Source organism: Artibeus jamaicensis, unplaced genomic scaffold (assembly GCF_021234435.1).
Source record: "Artibeus jamaicensis isolate MK-2021 breed Jamaican fruit bat unplaced genomic scaffold, CSHL_Jam_final contig_700, whole genome shotgun sequence".
In the NCBI taxonomy this organism is placed as follows: Eukaryota; Metazoa; Chordata; class Mammalia; order Chiroptera; family Phyllostomidae; genus Artibeus; species Artibeus jamaicensis.
This window is the reverse complement of record NW_026521930.1, coordinates 11,767,935-11,789,843: the sequence shown is the minus strand read 5'-3', so window position 1 is coordinate 11,789,843 and position 21,909 is coordinate 11,767,935. Positions and strand designations below refer to the sequence as shown.

The window sequence follows — 21,909 nt, the reverse complement described above, 5'->3', positions numbered from 1 at the left end:
TTTTCTTTTGTGTTCTAGCACCATAAAATGCCTTTGGCCACTTTTGAACATCCTATCTGCACATATTACTGAATTCATGTAATTCTCTCTTCTTGTAAATGTGCGTCATCACCTAGTCATTGTCCTCACATTTACTGCCATTCTTCCACTCTCGTGTTTAATGTTTGTGAGTATTACTTCATGCCCTTCCTCCATTTACTTTTGAGTTATTCCTGATTATTCCTGAAGATTCTCTAAGGTAAAGCACTGTCTCTCCCTTTTACATTTCCCTTTTTATGTGCATTAACTCATGTAATCCTCGCAATTTCCCAAGAGATGATAGTATTGTTACCAGTATTTTCATTTTATACATGAGGAAACTGAAGTTGTGTATTTAAGTCACAGTTTTCAGCTGCACTCAATTTCTGAAATTGGAGTTTTCTCTTTTCTCTTTTAAAATATATTTTATTAATAATGCCACTACAGTTGTTCTATTTCCCCCCTTCATTCCCCTCCACCTTGCATACCTCCTCCCCCAACATCCCCCCTTTAGTTTATGACCACGTGTCTCAAGTTCTTTAGATTCTATATTTCCCATACTATTCTTACCCTCCCCCTATCTATTTTCTACCTACCATCTATGCTACTTATTCTCTGTACCTTCTCCCCCTTCTCCTCCTCCCACTCCCCTGTTGCTAATCCTCCACATGATCTTCATTCCTATGGTTCACTCCTGATCTAGCTGTCCTATTAACTTGCTTTTGTTTTAGGTATGGTTGTTGATAACTGTGAGTTTGCTGTCCTTTCACTGTTCATCTTTTTTATCTTCTTTTTCTTAGGTAAGTCCCTTTAACATTTCATATAATAAGGGCTTGGTGATGATGAACTCCTTGAATTTGATCTTATCTGAGAAGCGCTTTATCTGTCCTCCCATTCTACTTTTATTTATTCCCCCAGCAAAGTTATCATTTATTTTTTTCAATGTGTGCATTAATCTTTTATTTCTTTTTTAAATTTTAGTTATTTTTCAAGTACAGTTTTTTGTCTATTTCTCCCATCCCAGCCCCCACGCCACATGCTCCCCCCCTCCCTCCCATTTCCTCCCCCCCTAGTCCTCATCCCTGTGTCCTTCCTATTTGTTCCTCCAAATCACTGCCCTTTTTTCCCCTTAAATTCCCTTCCCTCTCCCCTCTGGTCACTGTCCCCTTGTTCTCTATTTCAGTGTCTTTGGTTTTTTTTCTGCTTGCTTGTTTGTTTTGTTGTTTAGCTTCCTGTTAAAGGTGAGATCATATGGTATTTGTCTTTCAACACCTGGCCTATTTCACTCAGCATAATGCTTTCCAGTTCCATCCATGTTGTTGCAAAGGGTAGTAGCTCCTTTTTTCTCTCTGCTGCATAGAATTCCATTGTGTATATGTACCACAATTTTTTGATTCATTCATATACTGATGGGCACCTAGGTTGCTTCCAACTCTTGGCTATTGTAAATTGTGCTGCTATGAACATTGTGGTGCATAGGTTCTTTGAAATTGATGTTTTAGGATTCTTAGGATATAATCCCAGCAGTGGAATTGCTGGGTCAAAAGGCAGGTCGATTTTTATTTTTCTGAGAAAATTCCATACTGTTTTCCATAATGGTTGTACCAGTCTGCACTCCCACCAGCAGTGAACTAAGGACCCTTTTTCCCTACAACCTCTCCAACATTTGTTGTTTGTTGCTTTGTTTATGATAGCCATCCTGACTGGTGTAAAGTGGTATCTCATTGTGGTTTTAATTTGCATCTCTCTGATAGCTAATGATATTGAGCATCTCTTTGTGTGTCTCTGGATGTTCTGTATGTCCTCCTTGGAGAAGTGTCTGTTCAAGTCCTTTGCCCATTTTTTAATTGGGTTTGTTGTCTTCTTAGAGTGGAGTCATGTAAGTTCTTTGTATATTTTGGAGATTGAACCTTTGTCTGAGGTATCATTGGCAAATATGTTTTCCCATATAGTTGGTTGTCTTTTTATTTTAATACTGTTTTCTTTAGCCATGCAGAAGCTTTTTATTTTGATGAGATCCCCTTTGTTTATTCTTTCCTTTATATTCCTTGCTGTAGGGGACATATCAGTAAAAATGTTGCTGCATGAAATATCTGAGATTTTTCTTGCTGATGTTCTCCTCTAGGACTTTAATGGTGTCACGGCTTATATTTAAGTCTTTTATCCATCTTGAATTTATTGATGCTCTACACATTCAGAGAAACTTCTCTAGTAACGAACTATAGAAATGATCCCTGAAAGTATAGTCTTTGTCCTCCCATTCTAACTGAAAACTTTGCTGGATAGAGCAATCTTGGTTGTAGGTCTTTGGTTTTCATGACTTGGAATACTTCTTTCCAGCCCCTTCTTGCCTGTAGGGTCTCTTTTGAGAAATCTGCTGACAGTCTGATGGGTACTCCTTTGTAGGTGACTGTCCCCTTATCTCTTGCTGCTTCTAGGATTGTCTCCTTGATTTTAATCTTGGCTAATGTAATGATGATGTACCTTGGTGTGTTCCTTCTTGGGTCCAACTTCTTTGGGACTCTCTGAGCTTCCTGAATTTCCTGGAAGTCTATTTCCTTTGCCAAGATGGGGAAGGTCTCCTTTATTATTTGTTCAAATAAGTTTTCCACTCATGGCTGTTCCTCTTCCCCTTCTGGTACCCCTATAATTTAGATGTTGGAACGTTTAAAGATGTCCTGAAGGTTCCTAAGCCTCTCTTCATCTTTTTGAATTCTTGTTTCTTCATTCTTTTCTGTTTGGTCATTTTTTTCCCTCCTTCTGGTCCACTCCTTTGATTTGAGTCCCAGTTTCCTTTCCATTACTATTGATTTCCTGTGCATTTCCATTCATTTCAATTAGTTTAGCCTTCATATGTTCCTCTAATTTGTGACTAAAATCAACCAGTTCTATGAGCATCCTGATCACCAGTGTTTTGAACTGCGCATCTGAAAGTTTGGCTATTTCTTCATTGCTTAGAATGATTGGCTCTGGGGCTCTGAGTTGTTCCTGAGCCATGTTTTGATCTGTTCATGCCCACTAAGTATGAGGAGTGGAGCCTTAGTTGTTCACCAGGGCAGGGCCACCCAGTTCACTGGTTTGTGACACTGTATGTGGGTGTGGGGTCAGAGAGGGACAGTGGCGGTTCCCTCTGATGCTTCCTGCCGCTGGGGCCTGCGCGGTCCGTCTCACTGCTAGCTCCTTCACTGGTTTATCTGCGCTTGACTGTGTGACTTTGGTCAGCCCTCAGTGGGTCCACTGCCTTGCGCCCTCAATGGATCCGCCCATGGCTGCTGGCGCACCTGGGTCTCGTGCCCGTGTTGGTCCGGTGGATCTTTCCTGCCCGACCCCACTGTGCTGTTGGCTGTGCCCCTTTTACTGGTTTGGCTGAAGGGTTCGTTGCTGTCAGACTTCCGTGTAGTTCAGTTTTCTGTGGTTTGGCTGTGTTTTTGTTGCTAAAACTTTGTTGTTTTTAAACTTAGTTGTGGGATAAGGCACAGTGCTTCCACCTATGCCTCCATCTTGGCGGAAGTCTTTTTTTCTTATCTATTTCTTTCAACACTTAACCCAGATCCCAACCCTTAGTAAATACTCAATAAGTATTTAATTTGTTGCATAAGTGAATGAATGAATGGACAAATTAATGAATGATGGTGGACTATTCATGGGTATGCCAAATGTTATCTTTCAAAAATTTTGTTTCTATGAAGGCACATGGCATTAAACCATAATTCAGGAGTATTTTAGAGGTGGGAGGAACAGATCTCTGAAGTTTGTTGCCACTGGATCTTACAGTGTTAATACTCAGCAACATAGCATTTAGCAGGGTAGTATTTATTAATGCCAAGTTTGGAAGGTAAGAAGACAGTGGCCCTGGCCAGGTGGCTCATCAGTTGGTTGGAGCATTGTCCTGTTATGCTGGGGTTGTGGATTTGATCCCTGTTCAGGGCACATGCAGGGTTGACTGGTAAATGTGTGGATGGGTTGAAGAAGGCAAGGGGTTGATGTTTCTCTCTCTTGCTCTTCCTCTCTCAAATCAACAAAAATATTTTTAAAATATTTTACTTATTTATATTTAGAGAGAGGGGAAGGGAAGGAGAAAGAGTGGGAGAGAAACATCAGTGTGTGGTTCCCCTTCACGCGTCCCCCACTGGGGGCCTGGCCTGCAACTCAGGCATGTGCCCTGACTGGGAATCAAACCCATGACCCTTTGCTTCACAGGCCCATGCTCAGTCCACTGAGCCATACCAGCCAGGGCACAATAAAAATATTTTTTAATTAAAATTTTTCAAAATTAAAGACAATACTCAGGGACATGGTCACTAAGAGTTTGTTCAGCCAGTCATATTTGGCCATGATGGCAGCATATTTATCCATTAGTGGTAGAGGGAGCTGAGTGCAGAAAGCACCTGTTTCAGTAGCAAGGTGGAGAAAGAGGGAGAGGAAGTATGTTCTTCTAAAAGTTTGTTTTGTTCAGTTAAAGTTTGAATCAAGATCAGGTTAAACAAGCGTGGTACCAACCTTAGTTTCTTTCACTGGCTTGAGTAAATCTGTCCTATCTTTTATTGCTTAGGACTTCATTTTTTAAAAAGGGGTTAAATTTCATCACCAGCCATTTACTGTAGGAACTTGTGATTTATTGTCAAATGATGGGACAACCAGCATGAATCAGTTCTTATGATGAGTTGTTTTATGTAGGAGTACAAAGGACTGAGACTGTCTAGGTGTTTGAATGTCAACAAGTGAAAAATGTTGGGTTTTTTTTTTCACAAAACTTTTGATCTTCTTAAGCAGGAGCAATAGAAATTCTCTCTATATAACTTTGTAAGCCTGAGTTATTTGGTAGATTAAGACTAAGAGCACTTTTAATTTTTATTTTTCTTATTGACCAACAGAGGTACCCAACCTTTTTGCGTCTCTGGGCCACACTGGAAAAGGAGTTGTCTTGGGCCACACATTAAATACACAAACACTAATGAAGGCTGATGAGAAAAAAAATGTTTTAAGTAAATTTGCGATTTTGTGTTGGGCTGCATTCATAGCCATCCCTGGCCACATGCAGCCCTTTGGCCATAGGTCAGACACCCCTAGACTTTAAATAATCCTCATTCTACTCAACCATTACAGACCTAGTTAGGAGGAATATTGCAATACAAACAGAAATAACTTTTTAGAATATGTACTAGCCAAATCTGATCGCTTCTCCTATGTTTATTGTTTCAAGTCACTTGGTGATGCAAGCTTATAGGCATTTGTTATGTTATGCTGCTAGCTCCCAAGGCTGTGTTTCTAAACATTCTTTTCTTCTGATTATTCTCTTCTTTCCATTGAGTTGACATACAGATCCTTGGTTCTTGGTGATTGAGGCTATCTCACTCCAAAACAAACAGAAAAAGACTATGAAACAAAAAGGAGTCCAGAATAGTCTTTCTTTTTAAAAACTGGACTATGGCATTCACTGAAATTATACTCAGTTCACCAAAATTCAGCACCAGTTGTGTTCAAGGCACAGTTTTTCCTGAAAGAACTGATGATATCCTTAAGAAGGCTTAAGAACATTAACCACATTACTCTCCTTGAAACAAGCAGTCAGAGACAAGCTCCTCTATCAGACAGGAGCCCAGTGGGAACTGTGTAACTCCACCTCTCAGTCTCCGTAAAATTAGGCTGATAAAAGCCGTAGATGCTGGTGATGTTTAAAATCAATTACCAGGAATCCCTGACTGGTATAGCTCAGTGGATTGAGCATGGGCCTGAGAACCCAAGGGCTGCTGATTCAATTCCCAATCTGGGCACATGCCTGCATTGTGGGCCAGGTCCCCAGAGAGGCAAACACATGGATGTTTTTGTCCCTCTCCTTCTCTTATCCTTTCTCTAAAAATAAATAAATAAATAAAATCTTTTAAAAAATCAATTACCAGGAATGAATATAAGAAATCTTATTATTCTCCTGTTTACATTATACTTAACAAAGTAAATAATTTAGCTGCCTTATTTTGACCTCCTGTTCCTAAAGAACCATTCTTATGAACTGGGACCCCAGGATCCATGTGTGTGTTTACTCATTAAATCCTTACCTCTTATAAACTGTCTTGACTTAGACTCGACAATGGTGGAACTCAGTCACTCAGACCTAATGCATTTCCCAGGTATTTCACATCAGGCAGCTAAGCTGTGCCTTACTTTATCATGCTGTTGTCGTTCCAGTTTTGGCAAAAGGTTTCATTTTAAATTTAGCTTTATATTGAAGCATAAATAAAAATATAATTAATTTGGTCTTGGTTGGTGTGACTCAGTGGATTGAGTGCTGGCCTGCAAACCAAAGGGTCACAGATTTGATTTCCAGTCAGGGCACATGGCTGGGTTGCAGGCCAGGTCCCCAGTAGGGACCATGTGAGAGGCAACCACACATTGATGTTTCTCTCCCTCTTTGACTCCCTCCCTTCTCCTTTCTCTAAAAAGAAATCAGTAAATTCTTTAATTTTTTTTCAAAAAGGTAACTTCTTCACAAATTTTGCTTGCCATAGACACACACATACATATTTTTGACTTTGGGAACACTAGTAGTGTGTCATCAGTACAAGTTAGTCATTAGGGGCTTCCTACAGAAAAATTCAAGTTAGAAACAAATTTGAAGCAATTACTGATTTAATGATTTCACACATGCTTTTACACATAGAAGGAGTAACAAAAAGACTCCAGTGATAAGCTGGTCAAACATCCACACTGATGATAATCGCTAATGCTACTGAGTTCCTACTGTGTTCCAGGCACTGTTGGAAAGCCTTCATGTGTGTTACTTGTTTAATCCTCACATGAGCTATGTGGGGTGAGCCCTATCCTTAGCCTCACCTCACTATGAGGAAGCAGAGATGCAGAGCCCTGGGGTGTGTTACTCCAGGTCATGCAGTGAGAAGGTGATGGAGTCTAAATCTGAGGTTGCTCTGCAGGAGCCATGCCCTTGCCTATCTCTCCAGGGGGCAGTAGGTACCTACTTCCACCATTAACTTCCTGACTCCCATGTTCCCTAACTCCTTCCCATCCACTGTGGCTAGCAACCAGAGCTCCCTGGCCTTCCCTAAGCCTTGAGCTTGCCACCACTCTTCCCACCATCCCCATTTTCCCCAGCAGGGAGACTCTTGGAGCTGGTCTATACAGCACCTGCATGGCCGCAGGTGGTCACTTCTGGCCATTCCTTCACACACATTCTCTGTTCCAACCACATTAAACTTACTTCCATTCCCCAACTCTTCCTGCCAAAAGCTCCCTTTCTGGAGGGCCTGTTCATGGACTATGTAGTAGTGCCCACAGCCTGATGATAACTGCCCCTGCCCCTGGCCCTGCTGGCTTTAATTGGATTCACCTCCCTTTGTCTTTCAGTTCTTAGTTTGGAGGGTACTTCATCCAGGAGACCTTCCCTAATTTCCAAGTTTTTGCAAGGTGCTGCCCTCCTACGCTTTCCAGAGTACTATCACTTCCACATCCTGCCCGCTGCTTACATCTCTCTTGAGGTGACAGCCCCATACAGGTAGGGGCCATGGTGGATGTGTTCTAGCTTATTCTCCCAGCACTCGTCACAGTACATGGAGGCACTTGATAAGTGATGAATGAGCAGCAACTTGGCAGTCACAATTCATAATAGTAATAACAACCTCAGGGATGTGCACCCCAAGGCAGTGTCAGAACTTGACTATAGACTTGGGCACTATTGCTGCACCCTCTGCGGTAGTGGGCAAGCTCCTGCTTTGAAATGCTGGCTTCAGTATCATGCATGTCTATGTGGGACTCAGGCTACTGCCCTTTAGGTCTGCTGGCGCAGCCTTTTCTCTGCTTTAGCTGTTAAACCTCCAGGAAAGGCCCCCTTCACTGGCTCTTGCAGATCAGGAGCCACACAGAGGGCAGTGGTGGTTCAGGGTAGGGGTGTGTAAGACAGGCAGTTAGCTGACCAAAGATGCTTCCTCGGTTTGAGTGCTGAGAGCAGGACCTCTCTGCCTTCCCCGCCTTCATGCTCCAGGACAGTCCTCACTCACAGGGAGTAGCAGCTTCAACCAGGGGAGCCCCAAGCCAGTGGCATCTCATCGTGAACACCCTTCTGGGATCAGGACAGGCTGTGGACATAATGGAAACATCTACCTTCAGTGGCAGCTTCTAACCCCCTGCAGTCAAAAAGTGTTCTTCCTCCTTCTGGCCTCCCAGGTGGATCTCTGCAGTGGCAGCATGTGTTCCCTCAGGTGCCTCTCCCCACCCACTGCTGGACTACATACCCTGCCATACTTGGGAGTCAGGGGAGAGATCATTAGAGCAGCTCCAGGGACAGTCTTTTTGTGCCCTCTGTTGAACCAAGAATAAGCCCTGCTACTCCAGACACTCTAAGGCCAGAAATAGGACTTCCTCTGGTTAGCCCACAAACTTACGGTTTTCAACTCTCCCAAGGTGAAATGACTAAATCAGTGCAGTGTGTTCTGTGACTGATATAGGAGCCTCAGAGATTCCTATAAAGTTGCTTTTACTCTTCTATTGTATTCTAGTTCATGTTTCCAATTCAAGATTATGCATGTAATTAGCTATAACTGTGATCAATCCTATGCATAAGTTGGGATATATGTTTTTGTTTGAGAAAAAAAAGGAAGTTTAGGACCATAGCTTTTTTAAAATATTTTTTAATTTTAATTGATTATGCCATTACAGTTGTTCAATTCCCCCCCTCTGTTCCCCTCCACCCTGCAAACCCCTCCCCCGCCATTCCCCCCTTTAGTTCATAAACACCTGTCTCAAGTTCTTTAGATTCTATATTTCCCCTACTATTCTTACCCTCTTCCCCCCTATCTATTCTCTATCTACTGTCTATGCTACTTATTTTCTGTACCTTCTCCCCCTTTCTCCATCTCCCACTCCCCTGTTGGTAACCCTCCACGTAATCATTGCTGTGGTTCACTCCTGATCTAGCTGTCCTCTAAATTTGCTTTTGTTTTAGATATGGTTGTTGATAACTGTGAGTTTGCTGTCCTTTCACTGTTCATCTTTTTTATCTTCTTTTTCTTAGGTAAGTCCCTTTAACATTTCATATAATAAGGGCTTGGTGATGATGAACTCCTTGAATTTGATCTTATCTGAGAAGCACTTTATCTGCCCTTCCATTCTAAATGAAAACTTTGCTGGATAGAGCAATCTTGGTTGTAGGTCTTTGGTTGTCATGACTTGGAATACTTCTTTCCAGCCCCTTCTTGCCTGTAAGGTCTCTTTTGAGAAATCTGCTGACAGTCTGATGGGCACTCCTTTGTAGGTGACTGTCCCCTTATCTCTTGCTGCTTCTAGGATTGTCTCCTTGATTTTAATCTTGGCTAATGTAATGATGATGTGCCTTGGTGTGTTCCTTCTTGGGTCCAACTTCTTTGGGACTCTCTGAGCTTCCTGGATTTCCTGGAAGTCTATTTCCTTTGCCAAGATGGGGAAGTTCTCCTTTATTATTTGTTCAAATAAGGTTTCCACTCATGGCTGTTCCTCTTCCCCTTCTGGTACCCCTATAATTCAGATGTTGGAGCGTTTAAAGATGTCCTGGAGGTTCCTAATCCCCTCCTCATTTTTTTGAATTCTTGTTTCTTCATTCTTTTCTGTTTGGTCATTTTTTCCTTCTTTCTGGTCCACTCCCTTGATTTGAGTCCCATTTTCCTTTCCATTACTATTGGTTTCTTGTGTATTACCATTCATTTCAATTAGTTTAGCCTTCATATGTTCCTCTAATTTGTGACTAAAATCAACCAGTTCTGTGAGCATCCTGATCACCAATGTTTTGAACTATGCATCTGATAGTTTGGCTATTTCTTCATCGCTTAGATTTATTGGCTTTGGGGCTCTGAGTTCTTCTTGAGCCATGTTTTTATCTGTTTTTGCCTGTTGCTTATGAGGAGAGGCACCTTAGACATTCACCAGGGCGGGGCCACCCAGTTCGCTGGTGTGTGACACTGTATGTGGGGGCGGGGTCAGAGAGGGAGCAATGGCAGTCCTCTCTGCTTGCCCAGTTCGCCTCACCGCTTGCCCCCGCCTGCTTATCCAAGCGCAAATGTGTGAGCCCAATGCCCTGCGCCACCACCAGGGCCTGAACGATCTGTCTCAATGCTCGCCTCTTCACTGGTTTATCTGCATGCAAATGCACAACCTACCGCAGATAGCCAGCTGCGCCTCTTCCCTGGGTTCTGCCCATAGCTAGCCCGCACCTGGGATCCACGCCCTCAGCTGCCTGTGCACCGCCCGGGTCAGGGGATCTTCCCTGCCTGACCCGCTTTGATGCTAGCTTCGCCCCTCTTACCAGTTTAGCTGAGCATTTTGTTGTTTTTGGACTCCGTATTGTCGATTTTCTGTATGGTTTGGTTGCATTTATTGTTAAAACTTTGATGTTTTTAGGTTTGGTTGTGCGATGACGCAAAGTGTTTCCACCTACGCCTTCATCTTGGTGGAATTCTCCAGGACCATAGTTAAGAGTGCACATGTAACTATTTCCTTTGGTCATTTAGCATCTAAAATTCTTTATCTAAGAAGTCTTCTGATTCTCACCTGGGATTTAGCTATACTCAAGGATGTCTCTAGGTGTTTTAAGGAATCTTGCCAAATTCTCAGAAAGTTGACTTAAAAACATACACCATGTGGTATTTTTATGAAGAGAGAGGAGATGAACAAAGATTATGTGATGAAATTATAAAATGATTAGGGATTATTAAGTAGTTGTAGGACTAATTAATTTTAAAGATTTGTTAAATATGTACTAAGTGTAAGAAAATGTGCAGGTTCAGTAACGTAGACACATCACCTTTTGATTGTCTTTCCATGAATGGCTTTTTATTACCCCCTTCTGCCATACCTTAAACTCTCCAAGACAGACTCCTTGTTTTGTTCTTGATTTTATTCTCCATGTACTGAGTGGGGCAAAAGTAGATTTACAGTTGTTCATATGGAAAATAATACAGTAATTAATAAATAATAATACAAGAATAATCTCTGTTTCATATACTCACAACTGTAAACCTGCATTTGCTTCACCCTGTATAACATATACCAGTCATGGTATAACAGTGTATAACATATACACTTACTGGATAAATTATATTGTTACCCCTTTCAATATATTTCCAGTCTGGTTAAATTCACAGTGGATTTCTTTTTTTTTCCCTTTTTTAATTTAATTGTTTAAGTACAGTTTTCTGTCTTTTACTCCCATCCCATCCAACCTCAGTGGATTTCTTTAAATCAGATTTTCTTCTCTTTCAGAAATTCATTGAATTCCTCATTATTTCCTCATCAGGTAGTAGTGAATACCCAAAGCAGGGACCTACAAACCTGTTACAGCTGCTTAACAGTATAGCATTCATTAATTTCTTATTTCAGCCTTTAATGAGAATTGTAAAGATATAGGTTAATTGTCCATTTAATCAACTTTTTTTAAACATGAGGATTTTGTGAGAGTATAAATTCACGTAGACTGCAGCTGAACAAAAACTGAATGTTTTTGCTATGCATGTTTGGATCCAACAGAAAATAGATACTTCTTAAATTTGAATCAGTGGAGGTTTTAATTACTCCTTTTGGTGAATATTATGGTCTCACTTTTCATGGTAGTTTTGCAGTCCCTGACAAAGGTAAAATGGTCCATATTCTAATATCATCCTTACAACTAGACCTACCATTGTATGTGTCAGTGACTAATATTGAGAGATGAAAAAATATACTCCAAAAGTAGAGGGTCTACCATTTTGCTCTGCTGCTGTTGCAGAGGTCATGTGACCCTTTCAAGGAGGAATTTTTTTAATGCTTATTTCATCCTTCAAAGGTAAAATGTACATCCATCATTTAGAGAAAACAAAATGTGAGTAAATGGTGTATTTTGGAGGCAAATGTTCCCATGAGGCTGTGCATCTGGAAAGATGCAAGTCAGTAGTAAAATATGACATATTCACATTTTTACTTTACTTTCAACTTTTCAGGAGCAGGTCCTGCACAGAGAGCAAGATGGAGCTGCATTCAAACAACGGTGGTTTCAACTTGTGCTGATTGTAATTTTTATCCATAGGTTTGAAGACATACCTGATAGCTGGTCAGAGAGCGAAGGAGTCTCATTGCAGCTGTTCAGAGGCCTTGCTTTCTGACTTTGAGGTCATTGATGGCTCACGGGTGTCCTCAGGCCCTAGGCCACAGGGGACAGCATCACCAGGGAGTGTCAGTGACTTGGCGCAGACTGTCAAAACCTTTGATAACCTTAAGGTTAGTTTTTTTTCTACTTCTAAAACTTTATATTAATTCTGCAGTAGAACATGTGAAATAATAAGCAGCTTTTGGGGCTATTGCAGATGACTGGAATGCCCTTCAGTTTGGTTTTGTGATTTTTTTCATGTAGTATAAAAGAAGCAGCATTTTGCATCTTGAATATCTTTTCTTTTGACATGTTCTGCACCTCCGTTTTCTTTCTACACTGCATAAAGATGCTTTTCACTTGAGTTGTTATTTTCTTTCTCTGGAACCTTTGATATCTTTTAGGATTTTTAAAAGCTCTGTGTTTACTACCATGAATGATAGTAAAGGTGATTCTCCTTGCCTCCTGCTGGAGAGCTAGTTGGTCTCCTATTTCAGAGACCACTTTCTCAAGTATTTCTATGTCTCCTGAAATCCAATGTTTTATGATTATTTTAAATTTTATTGATGTGGGTGAACCTTATGACATAGCTAACTGAAGGAGTGAAGGCTTGCCAAGAACATTATAGTATTTCATTATTGGAATAGAGATGTTTTAGTGGCTGTCAAGAAGTATCCATTTCTGTCATAGTGAACTACTAAGGAATTAATATAATGGGCCTTGGGCATATTAAATCAGTCTAGTTTATGACCTGTTCCTCAGTTTTCACATTTGATTTAGTTCCCCCACTTGTACCTCTTCTTTATTTTAAGTTTAAATATTTGCCATTTCTATTTTTTAAAAGACAATTAAAACATATATCCACTTCACTTTTGTGTTCTGAAATACCCCAATGATATATTGGTCAAGGTGATGGCCTATTCTTATGGTTTTAATCCAGCTTGTTCTTTAATATATTTGAAAACTGGCTAAGTTGGTATTTAAACTTAATAGGCATCATAATGTGGGTGTCAGCTGGGATTATTTCACCTGTATCAAAATCCATAGGACCGATCACCAGTTACTTTGTGTAATTATTGCATTCAAGTTTATTGATAGTGCTCAGATATCATCGTCATTGTGTGCTTTATTAACTTAGTGCAGAGATTCCCAGACTCAACACTATCAACATTTTGGGCCATCCTGTGCACTGTGAGACATTTGAGCAGCATACCAAGCTTCTACCCACTAAGTGCCAGAAGCTCCCCCTCCTCCCATTGTGACAACCAAGACTTGTCTCCAGCAGTGCCCAGTGTCCCCTGCGTGGGTGGGAGGGTAAAATCACCCCAGGTTTAGGATCAGTGGGGTAGGTACTAGACCTTGTCTTCCTTGTACTCTCTGGCATATGAGTAACAGCTAATGTATCTGAAATTTCCTTGATGCCCATGTACTTTCAAGACAACTTCTTTGCTGGACTGACGCAGTTAGAAAGGAACTCTGGGTGCATCAGTGGTCACTGAGCATGTCAGGAAAGAATCATGCCAGGAAGGAGCACAAAAACATGGCTATCTAAGTACAGTTTCATTATCTAAGGGGAAACAATTTCGTCCAGGCTTCAAAGTGAGCTGTATTTAAGTAGAGAAATAGAGCTCAAAGCCAAAAATAAATGATTTGTTGTGTTTGCTGCCATTTTAGATTTTGTGTATGTGAGTTTCTATCCATTAGGGAGTGTAGTTGCTGACTTCACTTTTTTAAAAGAAATCTGGATGGACAAAATCTATTTAGTATATTCTGTTACCTTGTATATATTTTCCAAATAATCATTGAAAGTTTCCTGAAAATCTTGTGATCTCTTAAGTTGACCGTGTTTACCAAAAGGAATTTGAGCAAAAAAAATTTGTGCCCCTTCCAAAAGAGATTGATGAATTGGATCTTGAAGTATAATTTCTGCTATTTTGATGGTGTTGTGGGGGATCATAAGACATCTGAGATAGGGCTGTCCCAGAAAGTTAGAATTACAGTTGGAGTGGAAGGAGCAGGAAGAGATAGAAGACTCGGTCTCCTCTCCAGGCTTTATCACTTTGGGAAGTCCTCGCCACATTCTTTTGTCTTCTCTTCTTCTAGTGCCTGTGATGAGGATCAGGTGAGAACAGGCATCTGTAAGAACTTTATAAAATATAAGTACTGGGTAACTGAGTGAATCTTTATGAACTAGCAGCCTAAAGCTGAAAGGCAGAAAACTGAGCTCTGCCTTGAAGATTATATAGATTATAATCTGACATATAAGGCCTTCCCTCAAGTAATAGTTTTTGAACAATAGAAATGTAAAACATCAGTTACTTGCTCAGACATTCTTTGGGTGGGTTTTTCCTCTAAACTTGTCAGTGCCTCAAATTCATGTCATTGGCTTGTTGCCTTATATTGTCTGCACTATGGTTAGCTCTTCTCATTAGCTGGAATCACAGACCAGTTCCTCCTATTCCTTCACCAGGGTCTGTTGACTCATCCTGTCATTAGGCTTTCATCTCCTTTGTTGCTGTTGTTACCTCATCCAGCCAGAGTTAGCTCCCAGGTAGATTTGTCATAGACCTCACATTCCTTTCTACCCTGGTATAATGCAGTGTTTCCCCTGTGTTCCCTTGAGCAGTACTTTCTCTCAATGGACATAGATATCAACATAGAAAAAAGGTTCTGTGGTCAGGTAAATGTGGGAAGTTCTAGGTTAAACAACACTGAAAAGGTTTCTTTACTGCAAGACTTCTCAGAGCCTTTAGTATGCTAATATGCATACATAGGTCTCCAGAGAGGATTGTGGCATGCAACATTCTCACACCTCTTTGACCACAGATTTCTTTTTTTAAGCTGCTCCTTTGGGAGAATGCTTGACTGGTGAAAGGGTTTTCATGCAAAAACCAAGAAATTAGAGAAAGGGTGTTTAGTAAATATTCATCAAGTGAATGCATGCATGTCTTGGTCCTGCTGCTCCTCTTACCTGCAATGCACATTGCTTCCCTTCTCCCCTAAAAACTCCTCTTTGCCTTTCACAGTTCACTTTCATTACTATTTTCTATGACTCCTCTACCCAATAATGCTATAACATTATAGCTATAACATATATAGTCTTCAGTATTTTCCTTATGTTTCTTATGTGCCTTACTGTGATCTCCTAGAATTCAGACAGGGCCCATGTTTTAAAAAAATTGTATTTTCCTCAAGAGTCCAGCATGATGCCTGGCATATAGTAGATAATTACAACTTTCTTTTGGCCTAAATTTTTAATTCTTAAGTGATACACAGGAAGATAGAACTCCACAGAGCTAGCCGAAGAAGGATTGAACTGAGAAGCCTGAGCAGAACTACATAGAACCAAAGTAATGTCTAGGAAGCATTTGTCTTCCTTCCTAACACACATGTTCCATGTGTCTGTAAGTTATTTCTCAGTTTGTAGCTGGAGAAGTCTTATCTAATATTTCATAAAATAGTCTTAGTACTAAGATGACCTACCAAGAAACTGTAGTCATGTCGAAGGACAAGGGCTTTGATCCTCAGGTCAAAGACAACCCCTCCACACTTGAGCATTGACTTCTTCTGTGAGTGTCAGTGAACGTCTTTCATCAAGAAGCCCTGGCATTACACCATGGGGGGCTGTGGGGAGCAGGGCACTGCTAGCACCATGGCACACAGCTCTCTGAGCCTGAGCTTCTGAAGATAGCCCTAGGGTTTGGGATAGGGGAAAGAGGAGTTAAGAAGGAAGCCCAGGAAGGACACAAGGGCTCGACATGTTATAGTCACAGAAGGCAACTTTAGTGCTATAGGAAGGGTCAAAACTCGAAATTGAGGATTGTTCTTAAAGCCTTGGCTTTGGGGCTTGTGAGCAAGTTGCTTAACTTTTCTAAGTCACAGTGAAATGGTGATGATGAGGCAGTCTCTCAGGGTTCTTGTGAAGATTAACTGAAATAATAATTCCCATGAAGGCTAGGTTTGCAGTAAATGCTCAGTTAACACCAAGATATGAATTCATTCACTCCATGTGGAAATGTGGACAGTGACCACTGTAGTAGTAAAGAAGGACAGAAGGAAACATAGATATGGTGTTGATTTGCCCACAATGAGTCATTGACTATCTTGGGAAGGTCTTGCCTTCTCCACTGGAGAGAGGTTCTTCCATTTTTGTCCTTGGTTGTTGCTGTGTGGGTTGTAACCATGTCACAAATGTATAATTGGAGTATGGGCATTTGCCCTAGTTAGTGTGACCTCAGCTCTGCAGAGGAGGTATGCTGCTTATTTGTCATGAAGCTGTAGTTGATAATAATAGCTGATCTAATGTCTTTGTGAAAAACCAAGAAATGAACACCAAAGATGTGGGGGGGGTTGATTTTTCTTTCTTGTTTTCTTTTACATTTATTACATCAATCCTAATCAGTTAACTATGTGAGCTATGACACCACCTTAAGCTCATCTCTTAAAGATCTCACTGGAAATGCACCTGCTTGGCTATCATTGTGAGTTTACCTAAATCTGTTATTCAAAACAAGACTGTGTGCTCATGGAGTGAAAGTTTCTACATGTTTACAGTCAGTAATGAGGATGATGGTATGGCTTTGTTCACATGGGACAATTCAGAGAGGAACTATCCTGTTTTCAAAAGGGTTGTACCTTTCCTTTGAGGTCACTAGCCCCAGGGATCATTCTTCTGTGACAGTTGCCATGACATTTTTTTCTCTACAAGAGACTCACTTTATTTTTTAAAATAAGTATTTTATTATTGTTCTGTTACAGTTGTCCCAATTTTCCCCCCTTTGCCCTCCTCTACAGAGCCCACCCCCAGCTCCCACAGACAGTCCCCATCCTGTTGTCCATATCCATCAGTCATTCATACATGTTCCTTGATTCCACTCTTCCCCTTCTTTCCACCCTTATTTCCTTACCCTCTCCCTTTGGTTACTGTGAGTTGCTTCCTTGTTTCCATGCCTCTGGTTCTATTTTGCTCATTTGTTTGTTTTGTTCATTAGGTTCTTGTTGTAGGTGAGATCATATTGTATTTGTCTTTCATCTCCTGGCTTATTTCACTTAGCATAATAATCTCCAGTTCTAGCCATGCTGTCACGAAAGGTAGGAGTTCCTTCTTTCTTTCTGCTGCATAATATTCCTTTTTGTAAATGCACTACAGTGTTTTGATCCACTCATTTGCTGATGGACACTTAGGCTGTTTCCAGTACTTGGCTATTGTAAATAATGCTGCTATGAACATTGAGGTGCATAGGTTTTTTTAAACTGGTGTTTCAGGATCCTCAGAGTATAATCCCAGCAGTGGAATTGCTGGGTCTTAAGGCAGTTACATTTTAATTTTTTGAGGTAATATCATACTATTTTCCATTGTGGCTGCACCAGTCTGCATTCCCACCAACAGTGCACTAGGGTTCCCTTTTCTCCACATTCTCACCAGCTCTTGTTGTTTATTGATTTGTTAAAGATGACCTTTCTGACTGGTGTGAGGTGGTATATCACTGTGGTATTAGTTTGCATCTTTCTGATGGCTAGTGATGTTGAGCATCCTTTTATATGTCTCTGGGCCCTCTGTATGTCCTCCTTGGAGAAGTGTCTGTTCAGGTCCTTTGTTCATTTTTTAATTGGATTTTTTGTCTTCCTGATGTTGAGTCATATGAGTTCTTTATATATTTTGGATATCAAACCCTTGTCCAAGACTCCAAATAAATGTTCACTTCTTTTATCTTCTTGTTTTTTGTATTATTTGTCTGTAAAATCATTATGAATAGGCTTAGCTGGTTCAGTTTGAGGAAGCAGAAAGCTTCCACTTTTAATCAATTCAGTGTAGAAATGGAAAAGGTAGTAGATCTCTCTCTCTCTATATATATATCTGTATATCTCCATTATAGATACCTATATATCTATATGTAGATATATATACACACATATATATACACACTACTTATATAGTTTTATTTTATTTTTTAAAAGATTTTATTTATGTATTTTTGGAGAGAGAAGAAGGGAAAGAGAAAGAGAGGGACAAAAACATTGATATATGAGAGATACATTGATCAGTTGCCTCTCACAACCCCCCGCACTGGGGACCCGGTCCGCAACCTAGACATGTGCCCTGACTGGGAATCAAACCAGTAACCCTTCAGTTTGCATATCAGCACTAAATCCACTGAGCCACACCAGCCAGGGCTATAGTTTAGAAATTAAATATTTATTACAAATGGTGACTAAACTTAAAACCATTAAATTAAATGGTGAATTGTATGGTATGTTATTTATATTTCAATAAAACTGTTATAAAAAAGAATCAATGGTAGTCTGCTGGCTCTGAAATATGGATATAAAGTAAATTTCCTTTAAAATTACTTTTTAAGATTTATCTATGTTTTTAGTTGTTTGTGTATATGTCCTTTAATTAGGAGACAGCATATCACATATAAATTGACAGCTCTTTCTTAGGAATTTCATCTGATGTAGAAGGAATGAGCAAAAGGGAATCCCCATTAGAACATCACAGTAGAGGACTTCCGCCAAGATGGACGCGTAGGTGGAAGCACTGTGCCTCCTCCCACAACCAAGTTTAGAAACAACAAAGTTTTAGCAACAAAAACGCAGCCAAAACCACAGAAAATTGAACTTCACGGAAGTCTGACAACAATGAACCCTTCAGCCAAACCAGTAAGAGGGGCAGAGCCAGCAACAGAGCGGGGTCGGGCAGAAAAGATCCACCAGACCTACATGGGCGAGTGACCCAGGTGCACCAGCAGCTGTGGGCGGATCCAAGGTGTGGAGAAGTGGGTGGACTCACTGAGGGCGCGGGGTAGCGGACTCACTGAGGGCTGACCACGGTCACACATTTGCGCGCAGATAAACCGGTGAAGGAGGGAGCGGTGAGACAGACCGTGCAGGCCCCAGTGGCAGGAAGTGGCAGAGCGGACCGCCATTGTCCCTCTCTGACCCCGCCCCCACCTATGGCATCACAAACCTGCAACCTGGGTGGCCTCTCTCTGACCCGCCCCCACATACAGGATCACAAACCAGCGAACTGGGTGGCCCCGCCCTGATAAACAACTAAGGCTCCACTCCTCATACCTAACAGGCACAAACAGATCAAAACATGGCTCAAGAAGAACTTAGAGCCTCAGAGACGATAAATCTAAGCGATGAAGAAATAGCCAAACTTTCAGATGCACAGTTCAAAACACTGGTGATGGGGATGCTCACAGAACTGGTGGATTTTAGTCACAAATTAGAGAAACATATGAAGGCTAAACTAAGTGAACTGAAGGGAAATACACAGGAAACCAATAGTAATGGAAAGGAAACTGGGACTCAAATCAAAGGAGTGGACTAGAAGGAGGAAAAAAATGACCAAACAGAAATATATGAAGAAACAAGAATTCAAAAAAAATGAGGAGAGGCTTGGGAACCTCCAGGACATCTTTAAACGTTCCAACATCAGAATTATAGGGGTACCAGAAGGGGGAAGAGGAACAGCCACCAGTGGAAAACTTATTTGAACAAATAATAAAGGAGAATTTCCCCAATCTGGCAAAGGAAATAGACTTCCAGGAAATTCAGGAAGCTCAGAGAGTCCCAAAGAAGTTGGACCCAAGAAGGAACACACCAAGGCACATCATAATTACATTAGCCAAGATTAAAATGAAGGAGAGAATCCTAGAAGCAGCAAGAGATAAGGGGACAGTCACTTACAAAGGAGTGCCCATCAGACTGTCAGCAGATCTCTCAAAAGAGACCTTAACAGGCAAGAAGGGGCTGGGAAGAGGTATTCCAAGTCATGAAATCCAACATATCTACATCCAAGATTGCTCTATCCAGCAAAACTTTCATTTAGAATGGAAGGGCAGATAAAAAGTGCTTCTCAGATAAGGCCAAATTCAAGGAGTTCATCATCACCAAGCCCTTATTATATGAAATGTTAAAGGGACTTGTCTAAGAAAATGAAGATAAAAAAGATGAACAGTGAAAGGACAGCAAACTCATAGTTATTAAGAACCACACCTAAAACAAAAGCAAACTAAGAGGATAGCTAGATCAGGAGCAGAACCATAGAAATGAAGATCACATGGAGGGTTAGCAACAGGGGAGTGGGAGGAGGAGAAGGGGGGAGAAGGTACAGAAAATAAGTAGCATAGATGGTAAGTAGAAAATAGATAGGGGGGTGGGCAAGAATAGTAGGGGAGACATAGAATCTAAAGAACTTGAGACACATGGTCATAAACTAAAGGAGGGGAACAGTGGGGGAGGGGGTGTGCAGGGTGGAGGGGAATGAAGGGGGGAATAGAACAACTGTAATGGCATAATCAATAAAATATATTTAAAAAGAAATAAAAAATAAAATGTATAGTTCAATGGAAAAAAAGAATATCACAGTAATAGTTGTTGCAGGCAAGATCCATTAATGAACTCTAAAATTAGTGGTTACCCATTTAAGGAGAAATGGGATATTTTCATATCCTCTAAGCATCCCTCCTCTCCTCCAGATATTTATTCATTTTAAAAGGAAGAATAGTAACTGGCAGTGGAAAACCTGTCAGGCCCTCCATCACTGGATGATGAAGGTTAGTAAGAGTAGTGGTGTCTTGTACACAGTGATGTGAGGTGCTGAAGAGGGCACATCACCTCTGTGGAGTTCTTCAAATTCCAAACCTTAGTCAACTTGCATGAAAGCATCAAACAAATCCAGATTCAAGGGCAGTCTACAAATTACTTGACCAGGACACTTTAAAAGCAACGGGGTCATTGAAGACCGGGATGGCTGAGGACCTGCCACAAACCAAAGGAGTCTAAAGAGAGAGAACAACTAAGTGCAATATGGCATCCCAAGTCAGAAACAGGACATTGTGGGGCAAACTGAGAACTCTGAACATGAGGTATTGGACATAAGTTAAATTTTTCAAAATAGGAAATAACTTCCTTTTTTTTTACTTTTTGATGGAATATTTCCACAACATAGTAACACTGTTCTTGCCTTGTGAACCCCAGTTAATAAATGCAGTAGCCATATAGGACTCAGGAATCTGAGCAAGGTTCTAGGATTCACCACTCCATGCCTTTGAGATCCTGTGCCTTATTTTCACAGGTCTTGTTTTGTTTATGCTTTTGCCTCCAGTATTCTCAAGCTGTTCACTTCCTGTTCTTAAATCTTTAGGTTGCCTTTCTTTTTTTCGGTGACAATTACTGCTTCTATTTTCCTCTAATATTTTGCTTCCATTTTTCTCTGGTATTTTGTTAGCAGAAATCACCCATGCGCCAGCTCCCCAGTGCTGTGTAATAGCTAGGATGACTTCTGCTCACATTGCAAGGTGATTTCCTGTTCACTTGGAGATATCATACATGCGTGGTTGGGGTTGAGGAAGCTACTGCCTGGCCTTAAACTCCCGCTGTGTAACTCTGGGCAAGTCTCTTCTCTGCCTCAGTTTCCTTCTGTATAAAATGGGGCTAATCAGTCCTGGCTGATGTGGCTCAGTGGATTGAGTGCCAGCCTGTGAACTAAAGGGTCATCAGTTTGATTCCAAATAAGGGCACGTGCCTGGGTTGTGGGCTGGGTCCCTGGTAGGGGGCGTGTGAAAGGCCACCGCACACTGATGTTTCTCTCCCCCTCTTTCTCCCTACCTTCCCTTCTACCTAAAAATAAATAAATAAAATCTTTTAAAAAGTAAAATAGGGGTAATCATAGTGTCAGCTTCATAGGTGTTATGAAGACTAAGTAAAGTGATATAGGCAAAGAGCCTAGAACTTGGAACGGCCTCAGTAAGCTGTATTACTGTTATGTTGAATGTTCC

General features: G+C 41.0%; 1 protein-coding gene and 1 pseudogene across 1 annotated transcript in view; one reads left to right on the top strand and one right to left on the bottom strand.

Annotated features, from left to right (window-relative positions):
- Positions 1–21,909, top strand: part of ADCY9 (adenylate cyclase 9) — a 156,940-nt gene that overhangs the window by 103,939 nt on the left and 31,092 nt on the right. Inside the window, exon 3 of the mRNA XM_037154685.2 lies at positions 12,059–12,249. Within this exon, the coding sequence (XP_037010580.2) occupies positions 12,059–12,249 (191 nt within the window). The remainder of the gene's footprint in view (positions 1–12,058; positions 12,250–21,909) is intronic.
- LOC119056288 (uncharacterized) lies at positions 2,169–2,268 on the bottom strand (annotated as a pseudogene).